At 35.1% G+C, this 23,992-nt stretch overlaps 1 protein-coding gene across 2 annotated transcripts in view; it reads left to right on the top strand.

Moving 5' to 3' along the window:
- Positions 1-1,248: 1,248 nt before the first annotated feature.
- Positions 1,249-23,992, top strand: part of PPIL4 (peptidylprolyl isomerase like 4) — a 30,219-nt gene continuing 7,475 nt past the window's right edge. Inside the window, exons 1-12 of one of the 2 annotated variants that reach the window (XM_007484709.3) lie at positions 1,249-1,821; positions 4,409-4,476; positions 4,564-4,628; positions 5,601-5,718; positions 7,550-7,692; positions 8,169-8,265; positions 9,013-9,129; positions 10,967-11,091; positions 14,362-14,428; positions 17,443-17,554; positions 18,295-18,388; positions 23,078-23,210. In XM_007484709.3, the coding sequence (XP_007484771.1) occupies positions 1,752-1,821; positions 4,409-4,476; positions 4,564-4,628; positions 5,601-5,718; positions 7,550-7,692; positions 8,169-8,265; positions 9,013-9,129; positions 10,967-11,091; positions 14,362-14,428; positions 17,443-17,554; positions 18,295-18,388; positions 23,078-23,210 (1,209 nt within the window). In that variant the 5' untranslated portion in view covers positions 1,249-1,751. Of the gene's footprint in view, positions 1,822-4,408; positions 4,477-4,563; positions 4,629-5,600; positions 5,719-7,549; positions 7,693-8,168; positions 8,266-9,012; positions 9,130-10,966; positions 11,092-14,361; positions 14,429-17,442; positions 17,555-18,294; positions 18,408-23,021; positions 23,211-23,992 lie in introns of both variants that reach the window. The other variant, XM_016428946.2, reaches the window with a different exon arrangement.

Below are 23,992 nucleotides of genomic sequence, written 5' to 3'. Positions count from 1 at the left end.
CTTCCTCATCTATATTTATGTATGAGGTATTAGGAGAGGACCAGAACATCAGGTGTGAAGGTTTGCTAAGCCCTTGCCAGAATTACTCATTCACTGTTGGTGTCTACCTATCACCCAATTCTCACCTATACTCCAAAAAGCTATACCATGAACAGCAGTCATACCCCAGTAAAATCAAACCAGTGGACTGGCTAAATGGTGCCTTAAAGGGATGTCTACTCCAAGCATGTGAGGACTTCCCCTGGTGAAACAGGCAAATGAGAACGATTTGTTCCAGTGGCCATGAAGGTGCCCAAAGCAGATGTTGTGGAGTGCTCAGAGTTTGGCCAGATCTAGCCAGAGTCATCCACTGTTTCCCAGGCCATCACCAGTAATCCTGAATTTTGTATTGCCACTGGACTTCAATGATTCTGGAAGAGAGTGAGGTTGGCAGCTTTGTGCAACTCTGACTCATTTAAATCCAATTCACATATGCCTTGATGTCAATGGTCCTCTTCCAGAAGAAGAACACAAATGACAACAGCAACAACATCTTCCTCATCATTCACCTTATACTAGAATCAAGTTTCTTTTCACTTGGTCCCAGCATCAGTTCTCCATGATGGAGAAAAAACTTAATATTTTGAGTAGAGCTGCCTTAGTTTAGTAGGTAGGGTGAAATCACTTATTATCCTATATTGGGCAAACTTAACTTCTTCACCAAATCTACCTGACTGAGAGTCTAAGGCTGCATAGGGGAAAACTTCCTTCTCCTATCACTCTCTACATTCTTCCCGAGTTCATATTCCATTTTGTTCTTCTCTCATCCTGCCCTCTGGAAGCCCTGTTGGAATGTTTACAAATTAACCTTCAAAGTACATCTCATACTCACAGAAAGCTGGTTTCTTCCAGAAGATACTGAATCCCTGGTCACTGCCACTGTCTCCAGTTCTGTTTGCACCTTTTCTCATATCCCTCAACACAACAGGCCAGGAAGAGGAATATTTCTTGCCTTCTCAATGTCACTTTCAGATATTCTCACCTCTTTCTATTATTACTTTTCAAACTCTTCAACAGCAGCCTGCAGGGAATCCAGAGACTGAAGAGTTTCCTTAGCTTCCTTTAATGTCCAGCTCAGGTACCACCTTCTGGTGGTTCTCCTCATCCTTTCCTCAATCTATAAATGGTTAAAGGTATTGTTAGTTTTCTAAGATTCAACAATCACATTGGAAAAATGCACTAATAATTAGAAAAATGTTACAGCAATTCCTATCTATCAGAGTGGCAAATAAAAAAAGGAAAATGACAAATGGTGGAGGAGCAGTGTTAAAAAGAATTACACTAATGCCCCGTGGATTGAGCTGTGAATCAGTCCAACCCTTCTAGGAAAGCAATTTGGAACGATGTCTAGAAAGTGACTAAACTGGTCGTACCCTGTGACCCAGTTCTAGCCTTACTAAGCTTATACCCCAAAGAAATCAAAGAATCGAGAAAAGGATTTACAGGCTACAGCCATTACAAAATGGCTCTTTTCGAGGCTGAGGAAGAGATGGAATAAGGCGAAGAAAGGAGTCATGAACTAGAAGCACCGAAAAGCGTGAAGTCGGGCCGTCGCTATAGCGACCACGCTCCGCCATGGCGAAGACGTTCCGTCACTGCGTCGCTCTAGCCATGACGTCAGATCGAGGCGCCCGCGCCGAGGAATTGCCCTAGCTGAATAAACTGCTGGACCTCGCAGTTCTCGGCAACCTGGGTTAGGGGGTCCCCAAGTCATGGCAGTGCTGTTGGAGACCACTTTGGGCGACATCGTTATTGATCTGTACACAGAAGAGCGGCCGCGGGGTGAGTAGCTGTGTCGGAGTCACTGGCCCTCCTACTGCCTTCCTCAGCTCTCCCGCCTTACCGCTGTTCCCAGACTCCCCCCACTGGGCCTTTTAGAACTTGAGGATCCTTCTTCCCCCAGTCCCTTTATCCAGATCCTTATTGTCGTCCACGGGCATTTTGTTTGGGAGAGTTTCTGGAAGGGGAGGAGGACTCTGGTATTTTTGTAAGTAAATCTGCCGTGGGGTGTTTTGGAGGCAGCCTTGGCAGTGGTGGTCAGGAAGATCTTAGTTCCAAACTAGCCTCCGACCTTTTGTAGCTCTATGACCGGGGTCCCGACACTGTAGCTCGGTGGCAGTCTGCACTGCTGCAGGTGGGTCCCACGTTGAAAGTTTTGAGTTCGCTCTCGGGTTAACAGGTTGTTGTGTTCTCTGGTAGAAAAGTTCCTCGGGCTGCTGAGGTCGTAGTGTTCACTGTAGATTTATTAAATGCCATGGATTTACATGGAAATGGAGACGTGGCTAACTAACTGTGTTCATGTCTTTGAAAGGCAGCCTGAGCAAGAGGAACTAGACTTGTTTGACCCCGGAGGGTAGAAAGAACAGGGCCAGGAAGACTTCAGTTCGAGTTCTGCCCCTGGCACATACTGGTGTGACCCTGGGTTCATTGTTTTATCTCCCAGAGCTCTTTATAACACTCAGCTATGGTTGTGGAGAAGAACTAAGGAGAACTTCATCCTAAGTAAATACATGATAGAAAAGCAGCAGAAGGTAATTTTAGAAGGGAAAGCTGAAGGGACTGGGAGCAGGACTTGAAAGACCTGCCCCCATCTCTCATGATAGCTTTTTTTTTTTTTTTAAACCCTTACCTTCTGTTGTAGAATGGTTTCAGAGTGTTAGAGCAGTAAGGGCTTGGCAGCTGGGGTTAAGTGACTTTCCCAGGGTCACACAGCTAGGAAGTGGTTGAGACCAGATTTAAACCTAGGACCTTCCATCTCCAGACCTGGCTGTCTACCCACTGAGCTATGTAGCTGCCCTTTCATAATAAAAAGCTTTATAATAGCTTTTTAATTGCCTTCCTTATCTCCTGCCTTTTCAAGCACAGTTACTAGACTAAATCTTCCAAACTCACACAATACAAACTCTTTCCTCTGCTATTTAAGACCCTCCATGTCTCTCTCCCTTAGAGCCTAATTTCATACTACGTAATTATATTGCATTTTAAATTCCAGCCAAAGTTGAATATTAGTTTCCTGGCCTCCTCCTGCCTAATTCTTCTAGTCTCTGCATTTGTGCATATCATATCCCATCTTTGGAATGCACTTCCTTTCACATCTAGCCTATTTAATAATAACTGATCTTTATATGTCTTTTATTTACATATGTAAATATGTATGTATTTTATTTACATATGTCATTTAATCTTCAGAATCTTGTAAAGTATGTAATATAGGAATTGTTACCCCCTTCTATAGATGACAAAATTGAGACTTAGATTAAATGACAGTTATTCAACTAGGTGTTAGCAGTAGGATACAAATCCAGGTCTTGCCAAGTCAAATATGTTTTTCACAGCACCTACTGAAATCTTTCTGTTTAAGGCATAAGTTCTTAACCCTTTTTTGTTCTTAACTTGGTAGTTTGGTGAAACCTGTGTACCCCATCTTAGAGTAATGTTTTTAAATGCGTAAAATGAAATATATAAGATTATAAATAATAAATAGGTAACCAATTATATTAAAATAAAATTCTCAAAATATTTTTAAAAGAGTTCATAGATCCCAGGTTAAGAACCCTTTGGTATAGCTCATATTTTCTCTTCTATGAGTATTTTCTTCATTACTTTCAGCTCAAGAAGGATCCTTCAGTTCTTCATCTTTTTTGTGCCTCTGTGACATCTCCCATACATTTTCCTCATTCTAGGTTGCATTATATTTATTTGAGTATGTTTCATCTACCTTCTAAATTGTAAACTCAAGCCTGTTACTTAGTTATCGAAGGACAGTGCCATGCACATAATAAACTTGTAGTGTTTTGTAAATGTTGAACTTGTGTTTATTGAATAAATCTCAAGGTTTCAGTTACCAGGCTTACAGATAATTCTTAAAAATAATTTCATTCTAGAACATATTTATCTGCTGAATTTATACTATACCAGACCAGTTAAACAAATATCACTTGTATTTGTTCAATAATTTTTACATTTATATAGCTCATTTTTTATTGGTGGTCTGCAGCTGACAGAATCCTAGTAAAATAGAACCCAAGGAAGAAAATAGAAAAATTCATTGTTAAATTTCTCTTAAATCCCCTTTCTGATTTTTTCAGGCCTTTAATATCAGTCAATTAATAAGCATTTATTAAGTACTTTCTACGTGCCAAGCCCAAAGCTAATTACTGGGGATGCAAATACAAAAAAAAGGAAAAGAAAAGGAAAAAACAGAAACAATTCTTGTTCTTGAACTTACATTTTTAGCAAAACCAGAAAAGATATAGTGTCCACTATTTTCTTTCCTAGTAACTGAAGTAAATTCAGAATGTCTTGTTTTTGCTTATTTAAAAAATTTCTCATCAATTGCTGTGATGAATTATGTTCTAATTTCTTTCAGCTTGCTTGAATTTTCTGAAGTTGTGCAAAATAAAGTACTACAATTACTGTCTCATTCATAATGTACAGGTGAGTTGATTATTGTTACTCATTTCCTCATTGCTTAAGTTCTTCAACACAGAATATCAATTGATCAATCCATTTTGTATGTTGTAGAGAGATTTTATTATACAAACTGGTGATCCTATGGGTACTGGCCGTGGAGGAGAGTCAGTCTTTGTGTAAGTACATTTTGTTTATATGCCAAAAAAATGAATTTCCTATTTGAATGATAATATGCTGCATTTGCATGTTTCTATTACAATAGTACTAAATTACTTTTATATTGTGCTTTTATGATTTTTAAAGCACTTTCAAATGTGCCTAACTTCCCAAAGGAGTTTTGGTGGAGAGTGGAGGGAGGTAATGGAGAGTAATATTGGAATCATGATTACATTCTTAAAAGTACTATTTGTAAATGATCTGGGATTGACTTGCCTAGTGAGTTCAGGGATGGTGCTATAATGGTACCAAAGGTGGCAGGGTCAGGGCAGTTGATTGATCTCTGGCTACAAAACTAACCATGATCAGTTTTTTTTGTGAATGAGAGTCCTTATGGGAGGAGTTGGGTAAGAGTATGTGGAAGATAACAACATGTGTGCTTTGTTGATGGGGCATCAGTGAGCATTTTGTTGCTACTGGTTCTCTAAAATATGAAAAAGTATATATTTTTTACAAAAGATGAATAATGCTTTCTTTTACATTATTTACTACACAACTAGTACCCTTGTTTTAGGCTTTAAGGTCTAAATTAATTTTGTATATTCAACTTTGTGTGTACCTCCTATTTCAGGTGAGAGAAAGAAGAAAGAGAAAGGAGATCTTTTGATGTTTAGTAGAAAGTTATGCATAATTTTGTATCATCTTTCAAAATACCTAGGATATTATACTAGATTTCAACCATGCAATATTATTTAGGATTTTTTCCCCGCTGGTGTTGAATTATAGAAAATACCAGCAAAATGATGGAAATGTTTAACACTTGTATAGAAGGTTTTTCACTAGTAATTTCCATTTTTAAGGTCTGAAACAAAAATTAGATAATTGAACTATTCATCATAGTTTTTATTTGAAAATCTGAGTATCTACTTTTTTTACTATAATTTCATCTTTGCATATTTATAGTTATTAAAAATAGTGCTATGTATTTTCAGGCAACTGTATGGTGATCAAGCAAGGTTTTTTGAGGCAGAAAAAATGCCAAGAATTAAGCACAAGAAAAAGGGTACAGTATCTATGGTCAACAATGGCAGTGATCAACATGGATCTCAGGTGAGCTAAGCTATAGTTGAACAAATAAGCCTTCTAAATCAGGGGAATGGGGAAGATCCCCTGTAAATAGATCTATTGCAACAATTCTAGAAAAGTGAGACTCATTTTAACAAAAATAATAAAAAATAACAATTTTTTATTTATATTAATATATGTATTTTATTTGTATTAATCAGCCAAGATTTGCCTTCATACCCTTTCCCCAATTGAGAACCATTACAAATATGTATAGTCAGTTTTCATGTTGGCCAATAACAAAAAAAATTTCTACATTCTGAATCCTTTACTTTTCTAACAGGAGGTAGTAAGTAGCATTTTTCCTCATTAGTCCTGGTTGGTTGTTGCATGGAAAAAAGGACAGCACAATACTATTCTGTTATGTTTATATACTATAGCTTGTTCATCCATTTTTCAATGTAGGAACATTCCTTCAAATTCTTACTCTTTGATACTTCAAAGAACTATAAATATTTTTGTGCAACTTTAGATTGCGTATGATTTTGGCTCTTAATCTACTCTTCCTCAAATTCCTTCTTCCCTTTCCTTTGTATTTCCTTGTTGAGTTAGCTATATTTCTGCACCCAACTGTATGTGTGTGTGTGTGTGTGTTTTGTTTTTTTTTTTGGACCAGTTCAGACGAGAGTGGGATTCAAGTGTCAGCAAACCCTCCTTATCCCCTTCTCTCCCTCTTCTGATATCAAATCATTATACAATATTATATAACTAAGCCCTTTTAAGCTGCTTAATTACAGCTCATTTGTTCTTTCATTTTCAATTTAAAAAAAACATTTTCCTAATTCTTCTTTTGAATCTTATAATGAAAAAGAAACCAATTAAATAGGAAGTTAATGAAGGATCTAAAAAGATATTTGGATAATCCTTTTTTTTTTTTGCTCAGTGTAGTGGAAAGAATGCTGGATTGGGAGTCAGAAGACCTGGGTTTGAGTGTCACTGCTTACACTTACTGGTTGTGTGATTTTGGTCAAATCACTTTACTTTCTAAACCTCAGTTTTCTTGTCTGTACAAAGAGAATACTAATTACAGATATGATCTTGAATGAAATGTTTGCAAAAGGACTTAGTAAGTTTCATGTTCCACATAAATCTAAGCTTCTATTGTGGTTGCTATTATTGTTATCATTAAATTATTAATTGTTGAAAAAATGAGGCCTAGAGAGGTGAAGTGACTTCCCCAAAGCACCCTGGTTGGAAAGTGACAAAACTGGCACTAGAGATGAAGATGAGGTGATCATTTCAAAGTTTAAGATCTTTAATCTACTTTTACTCTTTTGGTAACGTGAATTATCCCACCACATACATTAAGATTCCATTTGAAATTAGCCGGTTTTCCAGAACCTCATAAATTACTATCTCTGTCTATTAACACACACATTACACATATACATGCATATGCACACACATAAGTGAACTAAGAGTTTTCATAATCTATGCTATCATCAGGGAATTACTTATTACCATATATTTTAAAAATAATTTAATACTAATACTGTGCATTGGTTTCAAGATAGAAGGGCAGTAAGGGATAGGCAATGAAAATTAAGTGACTTGTCCAGGGTTACATAACTAGGAAGTATCTGAGGCCAGTTTTGAACTCAGGACCTCTTGTCTTCAGGTCTGGCTTTTAATGCAGTGATTCAACTACCCCCCTCCCCTCCCTGTACTTTTTGAAGTTATGCAAAACTTTATTTTTAGATATAATCAATTTTGTATATTTTTTGGGTTAATTGCATTCATGACTAATTTTAGCTACAGACTTTCTAAATGTGTTTGTATTATGTAGTAATATACATCTTCTCTTTTTCATGTCTAGTTTCTTATTACCACAGGAGAAAATCTAGACTACCTTGATGGTGTACATACAGTGTTTGGTGAAGTAACAGAAGGAATGGATGTAATCAAGAAAATTAATGAGACTTTCGTTGACAAAGACTTTGTACCTTATCAAGATATCAGGTATGGTTATCATTTATGCTTTACATGCAGTGCTTTAAGGATCTGTGATTTCATCAGCATTTTGACTTCCCTTTCTGATAACAAGGTGCAATTCCTTTATGTCTTAGAAGACTAGGAGTAGCCTTGGCTAAAAAATTCCCTTATGATTAGCTGTCTGGTGATGAACCTCTCTGAAATTACCTGGCATGGGCCCTGGGCAAGAGGATGAAAGGCTACTATTGGATCTCTAGTTGAAGCTTTCAGCTTCATAGGACTTGCCTATTTTTTTAAAAACTAGAGCAGCCATTAAGAACTTAGGTTCATCATAATTATTCACTTAATCAATAGATATTTATTAGGTTTTTACTATGTGACAGGAATTCTGATAAAAATATAGAAGTGAGATAATCCCTTCCCTCAAGGACTTTTTATATTCTGTTGGGGCTCAGATTCTGGAACAATTTAATTCAAATACATGACTGCTTTTCATTTGTAAGGATAAATCATACAGTGATTTTAGATGATCCTTTTGATGACCCAGCTGGCTTATCAATTCCTGATCGATCACCAGAACCAACCAAGGAACAACTAGATGTAAGTATACTGACACTTTTTGGCAATGACTTCACCCCTTAGAGTCTTTGTTTCTTGCCTGTAAAATGAAGGGATGTAACTAGAATTCTTTGATTTTTCTTAAGCTTCTTGGGAGTGAATATTGTTATGTGTAGATATGCTTTTCACACTAAAGTAATTTCTTCAAAATTATATTTTGTTAGACAAAAGCAGTCTAATGAATAGATAGAGAGACAGCCTTGAAACCAAGAAGACTTGGGTTCAAGTCACACTTCTGATCCATCCTGCCTGGGTGATTCTAGACCAGTTACTTAACATCTTAGTGCTCTAGGCAACTCTTTTAAGACTAGAAGTTGTAGAGAACATGCCTACTTCCATTGGTAGATGGAGTTCTCTGTAGTTATGAAAGCACATCCAGTCCCTATCTCTGTCTCTTAAACTGATATTGGCGATGTATGACCTAAAATCCAACTTTTAAGGGTTTGGGTACCATTTATGGCATTCTTTTCCTTTTAGAATTCAATAATTTATTAGTTACTGGCTGATTTCTGCTAGAGTTAATGACATTTTGGTTGCCATTAGATTAATTTCATTCCTTTTGTAAGCTTACTCCTGGTTGTTTTTTCAAACAACATTGAATAAACTACAGAAAGGTATACCTTGTCTTCCATATATATGTATATATATATATGTATATATATTTTTTAGATATTAGATACATGGCCTAATAATTTTTGTTATTGTTTACAAAATGCCTTTTCCTTGTAGAGTGGCCGAATAGGAGCAGATGAAGAAATTGATGATTTCAAAGGGAGGTCAGCTGAAGAAATTGAAGAAATAATGGCTGAGAAGGAGGCAAAAACTCAGGCAATTCTTTTAGAAATGGTAAGAACACGTTTTGCTTACATATATTCTTGCACATATTTCTTTTAAAAAAATATTTAGAATATTTTTTCCATGGTTACATGATTCATATTCTTTCCCTTCTCTCCTCCCTCCCCCTCTTGTAACCAATGAGCAATTCAACTGGGTTTTACAAGTATCATGGATCAAGACTTATGTCCATATTATTAATATTTGTAATAGAGTGATCATTTAGAGTCTATATCCCAAAGCATATCCCCACCAAACGTGATCAAGGAAATGTTTTTCTTCTGTGTTTCTACTCCCACAGTTCTTCCTCTGAATGTTAATAGCGTTCTTTCTCATAAGTCCCTCAGAATTGTCCTGGATTGCTCTTAGTAGAGAAGTCCATTATGTTTGATTGTGCCACAGTGTATCAGTTTCTGTGTACAACCTTGCACATATTTCGTAAGCAGTATATTAAGCTGCAAGACAGCCCTTACTCTGATAATTTTAACCAGCAAATAAATAAATATTTCTAAAGCATCTACTATGTGCCAGACACTGTGCTGGGCATACAAAAAGAGGCAAAAGACAGTCCTTTCCATCAAAGAGCTTTGAAGGTAAGGGAGGAGATAACATACAAACAAATAATATACAAGATAAATAGGAGATAATTAATAGAGGAAAAGTACCAGAATTTAAGAGAGATTGGGGGAGGCTTCCTGTGGAAGATAGAATTTTAGTTGGGATTTGAAGTCAGTGGGGCTCAGTATTCAGAGCAGAGAGGGGAGAACATCCCAGGGATGGGGAAACAGCTAAAGAAAATGCTCAGAGATGCAAGATGGAATATCTTGTTTGTGGCATACCCAGGAGGCCAGCATCACTGTATTAAAGAGTATGTGGTGTAGAGTAAGGTTAAAGATTTTAAGAATATTGGAAAGATGGGAGTGTGCTGCCTCTTATTTCATAATAATGAAATCTATATTTATGTGCCATCATAACCTTTATTATATTGCTTCCTTTTCTCTGAATTATATTTACTCCCAACTTTAATTGCTTGCTATTCTTTTGTGAATTAACTGGCAATCTTATTTTAGAGTAGATGTTGTTTTATTAAATTGCCTTTTTTATTCATTTGAAAAGAAATCCATTATTTTAATTGATACTCTGTAGATGAGAAGTAGCTTCAGTGAAAGATGTTCTCTTCATTCTAAAGCTACAAATTTTAAATATAATCTTATCCACCCTCAATAATGTGGTAAATAGGATAATGGTTTTCTGTTCCATTTGTCTTTCTGCCTATAACACATTTATCATAGACTACCTACTGATGTGTCCTATTCTGTTGGTCCACTTGTAGGCTTTTAGGAAATGTAATTTTCCCCACAATAACTACTTTTATTTATACTTATATTTGTATTTTATTATTTATATTATACATAATGTATATTACATATATATTATAAATTATTTATGCATATATTTTCATAAAACCATAAGGAAACACAGAGGTCTTTCACACTATTCTTTTTTATATTTTTTAATAAATTAAAAATAATAAATTAAAATTATTAAACTTATTATTAAGATTTATAAAATTATTAAGATCCTCAGAGCAAGTAACTAAGCAGGGTGATAGAGGTGAGAGTATTGATTGACTGAGGAATATTCCAAGACCTTTGTCCTTTTTTGTAGTTCTTTTCATCAGGAACATTTCATATTATTCTTCACTTAAAAGATTTATTAATCACTAGTTTCCTTGGGCTTTCGATTCATAAATACAGTTTCAGATTCATTAGCAAACTTTGTGTGAGACTAATTAGAGTTTAAAAACATTCTTATTAAAAAGAATAACATTTTAAAACTTTTAATTCAGGTAGGAGATTTACCTGATGCAGATATCAAACCTCCAGAAAATGTCCTGTTTGTGTGCAAATTGAATCCAGTGACCACAGATGAAGATCTGGAAATAATATTTTCAAGATTTGGGCCCATAAAAAGGTAATTCCTACTCATTTGGGGAAGAAAAAGGAAATAGATAAATAAGATGCTTTGCTAAAGAGTATATACATTTGATTAATACATAAAATGGTTCTTCAACTTTTATTGGTAAATATTTATAGCATTTATAGCATTTGAAGATAGACTTTATTCCTAATATTTTGCCTCTAAAATAGTGATTAATAGTTTCCTATAGTTCTTGGATCACCAACATCTTAACTAATTTTAAATATGGTAATCACACTTAACCAATCAGAACTGAAACCACAGTGATTCAGATTAGAGCTTTGGACTATGAAATGACCAGAAAGACCTTTCTGCCTACGAACTGCCTTGAAATCTTTCTGCTCATACTTCTGTATGTACTTTGTGGCCACGGTCTCAACTCGAGGTGTCTTAGGGGAACCTGTTGAAGCTACTCTTACCATTTTGGTTTTCCAGATTTTCAAACCATAGAATACCAGAAGGATCAAATTCTAAAAGTGGTTGGGGTCAGGTGAGGAGAAACATGTGGGACAGCAAGGGAAGAGCTAGACACTATTGAACATTCAGCCATACAGGAAAGATGCAGAACAATTCCTGGAATACTGCTAGCTGGCACTGTGATGACTCAGTCCCTGAGAAGACACTGGATCATATGTAGTCATATTCAGGATCAACAGATGTTTATGTTTATGGACTACTAGTGCTGAACCTCAAAGGAAGCTCCAGGTTTTAAAAGGTAGAAAGGAGTGGGTCTATAGCATCTTCTACCACATATTAGGCATTTGATAAATATTTAAGTAATTTAATTGAGTGTGTTCCAGGCATGGGGTATGGTGTACCAGTACAGTTTTCTTTTTCTTTCTTTCTTTTTTTAAACTTAAGAAAACAGGGAAGTATATGATTCATTTATAAATTCCCTCAGAAAAATACTAAAATTTTGAAAAATTTTGGTTTCAAGAGTAAACTTCATATTGAAGATTCACTTGTGTGGATTATTTTGTTCTCTGATGATGATGGATAAATAAGTTGTTAATCTAACAATCTTATATGTGTTCTGCATTTAGGGATGTTGACATTTCCCTTTACAATTTAATTTTCAATTCCCTTTTCCTATTTTCAAATTAGTTGAATTCATCATAGATGAGAATCCTAAAATTCCTATAATCTTTTAATCACTGAGTATTTAACAGTCAGAACTTACCAATTAGTTTTCTTTCTAATTCAGTTATCAACTGTTTCAGTATTCTGATTAGATTATTTGTTTCTTATGGTTATGTCTTACTCATACTATACTTTATCTGCTCATCCCAGCAAGTTTAAATTTACTTAAGTTAGGTTGGAACTGGTGTTGAGCTTCAGTTTTCTTGAATTGTATATTCAGCTTGAGCCCTCTCTGTTACATATTCTTGTGTTGAGGTTGAGTATGGTATGGCATTGTGAATCCATAGCCCTTTAATTTCTTTTCTTTGAAGCATTCCCCATTTAGAATTTAGATGTTGGAGCAGAAATTTTTTTTGTTCTTTATATTCCACAGCAGAGCATTACGTTTAACTTCTTACTCATCAAAGGGGATGTTAATTGATTTCCACCATAATATGCCTCTGTTTTAGAAGTGGATTTTATAAGAAAAGATGCTTTTATATATCTTAGTAGGATAGGAATAAAAAAATGTGCTGAGTTTGTCTGTCTATGCCATCAGAAACAAAATGTAGGGGGCAGCTAGGTGACTCAGTGGATTGAGAGCCAGGCCCAGAGATGGGAAGTCCTGGATTCAAGTCTGTATTCAGACACTTTCTAGCTGTGTGACCTTGGGGGAGTCACTTAACTCCCATTGCCTAGCCCTTACCGGTTTTGTGCCTTAGAATTGTAATAATTAAAATTGATTTCACTAAATTTATTGTGGTTGCCATTTATAAAAATTAAACTATAAGTATGTTTGTAGCTTTAGTAGCTTTATTACAGCAGGGTAAAGATAGTAAAGAGGGAAATGTAGGAAAGAGGTAGAAAATGTTGCCTAGCTAAATACCCTATAATTGCCAATCCAAAGAAATCTGGCTCAACTCTGACAAAGATTCCCTCAGGTCCCTCAGGTCCCAGTCTCCTACTAGGAGTTACGGTAATCTCTTCAGCAAGAGTCTTACCAGTGCAGAATCAATCTTCAATGCAGGTCCGAGGCAGAAGAGTCCCTCCAACGTAGAAGACACTTTAACAAAGAGACACCAGTGTAGAATTCCTCCCAAAGCAAGAGCCACCAAGGCAATAGAAGTGAATCAGAATGTCCTCGGCTGGTTTTTATAAGCAGTTTTCTTCACATCACTTCCTGTCTCTCTGGTTTCTCCTTCCTTTCACTGTGGGGTGGTCTATCACATCTCAGGAACCTCAAAGTCTCTCATTTTACCTAGCACTGCCTAGGGTAGGGCAGTGCTTGTGGTCTTTTAGGACTAATTAAGTATGAACTCTCTTTGTTAAGTAGGGGTACTTCAAGTTCTTGATTGAGTAACTTAAAATAGACAAAGGGGATAAAAAATTCCCTTTCATAGAACCAATACACAGTATTGATTCTAAGACAGAAGGTAAGGGTTTAAAAAAACAAACAAAATGTAGTCAGCTCTCAGTTATCTATTTTGCAGGCTATTCCCCCCCCCCCCCCAAAAAAGTATTAATCTTTAGGTGATTTTACTTAGCATCTGTCTGCTGGCCAGTTGAAAGGACCCAGAGGAGAAGGTTTGATAGGAAAAACCAAAAATAACACTGCATTTCAAGGCCAAGTATGTATATGCTATTTTGAATTACATTTACTACTCTATTAATAATAATGAGCTAATATATTATAAAGTGCTTTATAAACTTTAAAGTACCATATAAATGTTTTGTAGATTATTGTTAGTAGTAGTCATACAAAATATAGTATGCATATTTCATAAGATACTTTATATAATATTGTGGTTAAAAACATCTACATTTATACTCAGCTTTAACTATAGTTATTTAAAATGAACTTACACAAAAATCTAATAATAAAATTTAATAATTAAAGCAAAGAGTTAGACAAAATTAAGTTGAGCACAGGAAAAGAGAGTTAGAATATTTTTATCCTAACCTTCCTTTTATTGAATACATGAGACCTAATGATATTGGGCAGTTAGCCCAAATAGGAAGAATTCAAGCTCCATTAACTCCACATTTGTGTTCATTGGTCTTACTTTCTTTTCATATTGATAGATTTAGGTCTCTGTGCCTTCCCCCATCATGTTAAATTTAAATTTTTATCTCCTTATTTTTTAGCTGTGAAGTTATTCGTGATTGGAAGACAGGAGAGTCCCTTTGTTATGCATTTATTGAATTTGAAAAGGTATGCCATACTGTGGAAACATTCAGATTCATACTTGTTTTTTCTTTTGTTATGATTTGAGATTTTTATATTATATTCGTATTGTCTTCATTTAATCTCTTAGAAGTAATTTCTTATTTAACCAACTATTTAAAAAAGGTTAAGATGATATATTATTTATTGTTAGTTCTTTACTTATATTTTAATTTTTAGTCTCAAACTAGTGTACATTAGTTTGCTTTTAGAATCTAAAATGTTTGGGATGATGTACTTTATAATCTAGGAGCCGTATTTAATTGAGGTTTTAATGCATTTTAATATTTTTTGGAGGGAGAGACAGTGTATTTTAATGGAATTGAGCTAAGATTTAGGATACCTGGTTCTAAATCCTTGAGCAAAATCTATGTAGTTAAATCTCTCTGCTCCTCACTTTGTTCTTTAAAATAAGAGAATTGGGCCAGATGACCTCGGAAGGCCAATTCTATCCCTAATATTCTGTGACTCTGAAATTAGAATGTGGACAATTGTCCTTCGAGAATAACAGTACCTTGGAGTTGGAAGGGACTTCAGGGGTCACTTAGTATGCCCCTTGCCCGAGCAGGAATTTTCTTATTTTTCCTGACAAGTAGTCATATAGCCTGTCCTTGGTTACTTCTATTTAAGGTAGTCCAGACTTTGCTTCCTTGTCCATGTCTTTCTGTAAATCTTTTTCCGTCTTGGAATCAATACTGTGTATTGGTTCCAAGGCAAAAGAGTGGTAAGGGCTAGGCAATGAGGGTTAAGTGACTTGCCCAGGGTCACACAGCTGGGAAGTGTCTGAGGCCAGATTTGAACCTAGGACCTCCCATCTCTAGGCCTTGCTCTCAATCCACTGAGCTACCCAGCTGCCCCCTTTCTGTAAATCTTCATAGGAAAATTCATCCAATGAGCTAGAGGCCTTTCTTTGGACATTTGAATATTTCACAGAAAGTAGTGGACCACCTTTCCTTAAGTACAGATCCTCTACTTAATACATTTTAGGGGCTTTCTATTACCTTAAGAATCAAATATAAAGTTTTCTATTTAACATTTACAACCTAGTCCCTTCTACATTTTCAATCTTCTTGCACTTTATTTTCTCTGTATACTCTTATGATTTGGCTAAGCTGACTTTCTTGCCCATGATACTGCATCTTTTCTCTCCATGCCTTTTTTTTCCTAGAGAAACTTTATATTAGATTTAAAAATTATTACTTTTGAGATTTACAAAAGTAACAGATAAAACAGATATTTTTTACTATTGTATTTCAACATCCAAGAAATTTTCCAAGTCAGATTCAGTTTTAGTGTGGTGACTTACCTATGTCAAAAGGAAGGCCTTCTCAACCCCTTGTACTGCTTAGGATGGAGCAGTGATGATAATCTTTTTTTCATTATTCCAAAAATTACATAGCTGTCCTAGAACCAAAATCATTATGATACAATTTCTCCAGGCCTTGATGTTGCTACCTTTCCTGGTGGCTCTCCCTCCTCACCTTTGCTTGCTAGCATGCCTTCTGCAGGAGGCCTTTCTTAGTCCCCAAACTCCTGGTTCTTTCCTTTTTAAAAAAATACAGTTTAGATACTGTATACACATACAGATATAGTTAAATCTCTCCATATCTTTCTGTCTAGTCATTTGCATGATGTCTCTTCCATTAGCATGTGAACTGCTTGTAGATAAGGATTGTGTTTTTGCCTTTCTTTGTATTTCAGAGCTTAGCATAGAATCTGACATATAAGTACTTACTAAAGCCTTGTTGACTGACTGGCTATACTTAGGTATACTTATCTTTCACATTTGCTTTCTGACTGTGCTACGTCCTTTTATTTCATACACATCTGATAGAGTTAATTCTACTTCTCAAATATAAGCCATCACTGGTTATAGGTTGAGGCTTATATAATTATACCCACTCTGTTGACCTCAGCTTTAATTTTTTGGAGATTGTGGTGGTCTATGATTTACAATCATCTAGCATAGCCTAGAGGATAGTGGTATTGAAAAGATAGGCTTTCGTATAGGGAGCTGCTCACATTTTGATTATTAGTAGATAAAATAATGTTTACAAATGATCTAAGAGCTGTGATTCTTAGCCTCTTTTTACTGTACCATGGTCACTATTGAAATGAAAGGGGTTACATAGACAGATTTGTCTTATTTTTGTGGGCTGCTGTGAACAAAGAATCTGTCACTTATCAGACAATCTGTTGATGGTAAGCTCTGAATTTAGTTAGACTGATCACTGAATACTATTGTTTCCAGGACCAAAGGTGGAGCCTTCCTAACTTGGTAAAACCTGGCAGAGCTTGTAGTTTGTGTTCTAGATCATTCTCATTCTTCCCTGAGGCATCAGAGTATGGGTTGTGTGGAAATAATCCTTTTTTCCTGTTACTTTTAAAATATATTAAATTAACAAAGAAAGCAGAAATGTACATTTTAAGGGTCTATGTGGTCTCTTCCTTTCAGAACTAGGAAATAGCCAGCAAATTTGATTACTAATTATCTGTGAATAATAATAACTCACTTATGTAGCACTATGATGGTTTGTTAAAATGCTTTCTTCACAATAACCCTGTGAGGTAGATGATATAAATATTATCTTTATTTTTACAAGTGAGGAAACTGAAGCTCCCAGAATTCATGACATGCTCAGACTAGCTAATCAGTAGTGGAGACAGAAGTTGAATCCTGGTCTCCTGACCTCCAGCCCTCTACACCTTACTGCCTCGCCAGCAGGAGGGATTTGATAGGGCCTTGGAGCTGTAATGCTTTACTAGTTTTATTATCTTTTTTTTTTATTGGTTCTATATAGACCTAAGGTTATAATAGAGAGCACAGATGAAGAAAGAGATTTATTCAAGTAGTTACACTCTTTCTAAGTATGGATTCTTTTTGTAAGTCATTTATATTTTAATAGTTTATGTGCATCAGTAATTACTGGTAAGTTCGTTAACTTTTTTTTAGCTGTAGAAATAGACTAAAGAGTTAATTTTTTAAAATAACATTGTTTTAGGAAGAAGATTGTGAAAAAGCCTTTTTCAAAATGGATAATGTGCTTATAGATGACAGAAGAATACATGTAGATTTTAGCCAGTCTGTTGCAAAAGTTAAATGGAGAGGGAAAGGTATGTCTTTTCTAATCCTTTGTTTCTCTACTTTTTTGAATGCAAATATATATGTGTTCTTAGACTTTGGGCTGTTAATGAAGAAAAATATCATGCAACTTTTTCATTTAGGCATTCACACAGCTATCTTATAGGATCTACTAATAAGGTCTTTTCCTGATAGAGAGCAGTGGTATGACATGTGTGAATGTTTTTCAGTCTGCTTATTCATGAATTCATTTATTTATAAATTACTAAGAAGACTTCTTTCTAACATCATTGTGCAAAGTTATGTTAACTCTTTAAGGAATGCATGTACTGGATCCCACTTTTATATTTTGTGTTGCAGTATTCTTTTCAATCATCAGGTGGCAGCATCTGCCTATCTCAATTAAACTATCTGGTTTCATTTAAATTTGTAATAGTGATAAATTAGTGTGATCTTTTACAGTGGAAAGAAGGATCAACTGGTGCTAGGAGATCCAGGTTCTTTAGTCCCAGTGCTGTCACCAGGTTGACTAAGCCACTTAACTTCCTTGAGCTTATTCTCTTTTGGAAAATGAAAGAGTTGAACTAAAATTTTAAAATTCCTTCCAACTCTAAAGTGTTATGTTTAACAAATGAAATTAATAAAAAGAACATGTAGTTTAGTTAAACTTCTGAAGGTTATTTCATGGAGCATTAGCAATTTATTCTTTTTAGCGAAGTCTCTGTTAATGAACTAACCCAATCATCTCTTTTATTTTCCTAATAAAAAACAGGTGGGAAATATACCAAGAATGATTTCAAGGAATATGAAAAGGACCAGGAAAAATCTAAATTTGCTCTCAAAGATAAAGTAAAACCAAAACAAGAGTATCCTTTATTATGGCAGGTAAGTTAGCACTTATTACGTGCCTTCTGTATATAGAATTCTAGATGTGGAGAATTACAAAAAGAAATATAAAACTTTTTTTGCCACATAGTTGTTTCCAAAATTATAGTTAAGTTCAAAATTATTTTTAGGTTTCTTAAACTAATAGTCATTATTCCAAGGAGTATCCAAAGAAAAGGTTGGAAGTTAATTTCAGTTTATTACATTTTTCTCTAGTCAGTCCTAGATAGATGGGAACCTATCCTGTTCTTGAATAACACTGAGAAGATTTTTGTCTCCTTCAGATATTGATTATAATACCAACTTTCATAGTCACTAAATTCTTTCTTCTACTTAACGTTAATCCCTTATATTTAAACATGTTTCCTTCTTTTCTGGCGCTACTGGAGATAGTGATTACTTGGTTATCATTTTCTGTGTAAGAATTCTTCATGTATTTGAACTCCATTTCTAAATTTTCTCACCTCCTTAATACATTGTCAGCGATCACTAATTATCATTGTCACCATTATTATTTTGATAACTAGCAAGTATTTATTGAGCAAGTCAGCCAACCTAATAGAATTTAAAAATATTAAAAAAAAAATTGAGATTCTTCCAGGTTTTGGGTTGAGACAAGCAGAAAGCAATTAAACATGTTCTTCATATTATGTCATTTTTGGTTTACTTATTCCTTGATAGACTCATTATGAATCCATCATTTCACACACTGCAAAGTTTGTTTCTTTGCATCCTCAAGTTGAATGGCCTTTTTCTTTCCAACTTCCTATTGGCAAAACAGTTGGATCATTTTCCTCTACATCATCTAAACCTTTTTTCTGCCCAATTTTTTTTTGAAGGAAGATTTTTATCTGAATGGCTTGTTTTTGTGAAAAGCATTTATTGAATTCTTATTGTGTGTAAAGAAATATAAGAGGTGCTGTAGTGCTTGGCAGCTAGTTAGAGTTTAGTAAATGGTTGTTGATTGATTGTAGAATAAAGTGCAACTAGAATAATCAGGATGGAAATGCTGTTATATAAAGATTGACTAAAAATTGTTTTTTCTAAGTCTGGAAAATACAAATTCAGATAGGGATAGCAGTATTTCAAAATCATCAAGGATATAGACCAGGAATTCTTAACTTTCATTGTGTCATTACCTCGCATCCCCCTTCACCTCCTCCATATTTTCAAAAAGCCAGTCTTTTCAACATCATATTCTCTTGTTGTGCTTTTTGATTACAAATCTTGGAACAGAGGCACCTAGGGGGTTCAGTGGATAAAGAGCTAGACCTAGAATCAGGAGTTTCTAAGTTCAGATTGTTATAATTAAAATTAGTTTCTCTGCTAAAAGTGTTATATTTTTAGAGATTTATTAAAGATTAAGAAATAAAGAAAATACAAAATAAGAAAGCATGTGCCTAGAAGGGCCAAAATGCCCATTCAATTTCACTTACTACATCTTGAGAGACGTGTGTGCTTGGAAGCGGAAGCAGGGAGAGAGAGCCTCAAGTAGGCGGAGAGCCCCTTTAAATAATTCTGGGGAATTCTGGGAAGTACCAAGGACTTCTGAGAATTGGAGTCTGGGGTTCAAATCTCCATTTTTATATTTCTCTGTTTGATCCTTATTGGGAAAGATTTTCCCCAAAAGGATCATGAAAACATAATCAACTTAAAGATTACAATAATTTCAGGATAAGAGAAAAAAAAAGAATAAAACCAATAATTGCTAGATGCATTGACAAAAAGCCAGTTAGGGGGCAGTCTCCTTTGGCATGAAAGTATACACACAAATAAATGTTCAATCAACCACACCCAAAGTTCATTCTTGATCTTCTCGTGTAGCTTGTGGTCTAGAGGCATCTTCATGGTGACTTCTCCAAACAGTTCAGTTTCTGGATTTGGAGAGGTAACATGTTTCTTAACCTAAAATTTTTCTCAAAAGGAATTTAAACTTTGCAATTAAAAATAATAATATTTCTACATTTCCCCATGAAGAGGGTGATTGAAAAACACAGGATCCCTTAGGGATGCATGGCTGAGTTATGAGGTATATGAATCAATTGATAAGAGAAATTAAAAAGACATCAGAAAAATCCAAATAAAAAAAGATAATTTCTGGATGAAAATATAGACTACCAAAGTCTTATGTGTAAAAATTCCAAGTAAAGGAAAAGTAAATCTATAACAGGTCCTTGAATCAGGGCCCAATTAAAATGATCTAAGCAATGATGCATTTACCCAGTGAGTAGCCAGGACTACAAAAAGTTTGCCATACTATGAAGGACAGAAAAGGGACTAGATTATAGGAGCCAGGTAGGAGCCAAGTTTGGGATACTCTACTGTAAGTATTTTCAGAGTGAGTGTGGATACAAGGAAGGCCTATGTCTTAATGTATGTTAAGCATCGCAACCTTGAGTCTTCACACTAATATATCCTGTGTGCTCTTTTGTGGCACTAATCAGGTTTAGCTTTGTGCTTCATTGACCCTGTGCAATGCAATGGCTCTTTTGTATATCTTGTCCTGGAATCAGACCATTAAGCAAAGTCCCATAATAATTAAGACCATTAAGCAAAGTCCCATAATAATTTTTTTAAACAATTAGTGGCATCATTTTTACAGACTCAAGCTTTTGGGGCATGCGTTGACATTATAGCAAATGTATTTTAAACTTATATTACTGCAAAATCAAAAAGTTAAAGAAAATCTTCATACTGGTGACATGTGCTTCAAATATAAAAAGGAGAGAAAAAATACTGAAATAGTATATTGCACATGCAAGAAAAACATAATAAAAGAGTTTTAAAAATAAAAATATAGCTTATAATCATTGACACACTGTGTCAGCCAAGAAAATATGGAATACAAGGCTTTCTCACCAGAAACGAGATCCATTTCTTCATATCTGGCCATGATCCACTGTAAGTACAAGCAAATGAATTTCACATGATCTAGCCTCAGATACTTCTTAGCTGGGCAGGTCACTTAACCCCAATTGCCTAGCCTTTTTAGCCCTTCTGCCTTAGAATCAAAATTAATATTGATTCCAAGATGGAATATAAAGTTAAAAAAAAAAATCTTGAAACACTATAGTCCATGAGAAGTCAAAGGTTCAGATGACCTAAAAGTCAGTGGAGAGATGTGTGGTAGACAATCCTATACAGTGTATGTGTAGGATTGGAAAAGGTGGGATGATCATGGTGGTTATGGAAGGCTAACAGCCTGAGTGCTTGAGTGCTTCATGCCATGAAATATAAAAAGATGGAGAGATAGCTAGACCCTCAGGATGTCAGGTAAATCCTTTGTGGAAGATCTTTTGGAGAACATGAGCTAGAAAAGCAGAAAAACCATGTGCATGGGATATGATCTGATTTGGTAAAAGGGTACATTGAAGATATCACATTCTTTAGAGTCGAAATAATATGTTTAAGGCACTTTTTTCAAATAAGGGGATAGGATCTTTTAAAAACATAATTAAAAGATTCAGGATAGTTTTACATAAAATTGGAGATATTGTTAAAGGAAGCTAGGGCATATTTGAAGGGTATATATCTTAATTTTTCTGATGATGACATGGAGGATAATTCTGTCTTTATAAAAACATCTTTTGATTCTACTAAGAAGACGGAAAATATAGGTTTGTCTCAGTATGACATTTTCTAAGTTTGAATAAAAATAACATTTCTTATTGAGTAATTTAGGATTATAGATTGAGAGGACTAGGGCAAATATTTTTACATGTGGTTGTTTATGTGTGTATATATATACACACATATATATACACACACATATATATATATATACACCCCCCAAAAATTTTATATTGTTTGCCTGTGCAAATGTGTCAGCATGAGAATTCAAGTTAAATATCTAATTATACCAATAAGTTAGGGGAAGGACAGAAATAAATTTGATAGGAAATTTGGTTGCTTTTGGTATTTTTTAGCAGTCCTGGTAAAAATGAGACTTAGATTAGTAATTAAAGAGAGGAGGTGAGGTTCTGCACATGGACTTAGGCAAAATTTAGAGGGAGGAGAATGCAGTTTTAACCTACCTGAAACAATTCCAGAAGAATTTAAGGGGAAGCTTTAGGTTTACTGTGTGGAACTGAAAATGAGGAAAAGGTAGCTTTTTAAATCATGTCCTTTGTTAGAGGACATGTAATAATTCAGATTAGCTCAAGTCTGAGTTATTTTGGGCATAATACAATCTGGATAAAGGAAAACTTGGAAAGAAAAATCTGTTATATTTGTAAGTGATGATAAAATATTCCAGCAAAAGGGCTTGTAATATAGGAGTCTGGCAGTTTCAGGATGTCTGGTTCATTTGGAGACAGGATTCCAGCCCTTTGTAGTAGTGACCAAGAATATCAGAGAATACATTCAGAATAGCTTCTTCCACAGTTTTTTGCATTTAATCTCATTCTAAGAATCTCTAGTTCCTGTTAGGAAATGATTTTCCCCTTATTAGAGGATTCACTGAGGAGGACAATGACCTTCATATCCACTGACTTATAATGAAAGAAAATTCTGGCTAAGTTTGTTGTACAAATTAAGATTGCTATTCTAGAGAAAACTTTTGACTTGTTACTTTTAGAACTCATTTGTTCTAGTAACCTTATTTGGTTCCTGCAGCTTTGTGTTTTAACAAATCATCAACTATCATATTTACCCTTAACTGTGTACATTAGTACAAAATATGATCTTGTGCTGGATGAAGAGACAGAAGACTCTAGATCAAGTCACTCCCACTCAAGTAAAAAACATAAGAAGAAAACTCGTCACTGCTCTGAAGAGGATTATACAACAGTAAAAAATTCTAAGGTACTTGTAATTTAGTTCACCTTTGTAATTTACAGAGAACTAAATATTTAATCTCGTGATAATAATTTACATACCATACTACTTTTTTCAGTGATTGTTAGGAAGAATATAGTTCTAAATTATGCTTTACATCTGGGTAAAGGGAATTTCATCCCTTCCCCCTGTAACAGTTAAATTTTAGGGGGAGACTGAGGCACGTAGAAATTAGTTTCTCTATGCAAGGAGTATTATATTTTATGAGGTTTATTAAAGGTTGAGAATTTAAGAATATACAAGTAAGAAAAAACACATGCCTAGGCCAGAGGCCTAGACAAGACCTCACCTACATTATGGAAAGAGCCACGTCTGCCCCAAAACGGAAGTCCAAGAGAGACCGAGCTCAAAAGCCTTTGCAATCAGCTTAAGTCCTTTCTCGATCTCAGCCCACCTCAGAATTCCCGTGAGATTACAAAGCATTTTGGGGAAGTGGAGCAAGGGCTTGTGGGGATTGAAGTCCAGAGTTCAAATCTCAATTTTACACCCCTTCTACCTTGTTAACCTGGTTCATCCCATGTTGTATGCCAATGCTACATCCGTGGACATGAACGCACAGGGGGACGTGCGAGAATCAGAGGATATGAGGGGTGGGAGGAGACTCACTTCTCTATATACCCTGGAATGAGGGCACAACAGGCTGACTGATAGCCATGTGGGTAGAGCAATCACATGGTCAGACTTAGGTTAGAAAATAGCTTTAAACTTCTACATATTTGCTTTCTTTATTTTAAGAGATTATTAATAAA

The sequence above is a fragment of the Monodelphis domestica genome, chromosome 2, assembly GCF_027887165.1.
Source record: "Monodelphis domestica isolate mMonDom1 chromosome 2, mMonDom1.pri, whole genome shotgun sequence".
NCBI classification, from domain to species: domain Eukaryota; kingdom Metazoa; phylum Chordata; class Mammalia; order Didelphimorphia; family Didelphidae; genus Monodelphis; species Monodelphis domestica.
The sequence above is the reverse complement of the archived record's forward strand: the minus strand, read 5'-3'. Positions and strand labels throughout refer to the sequence as shown.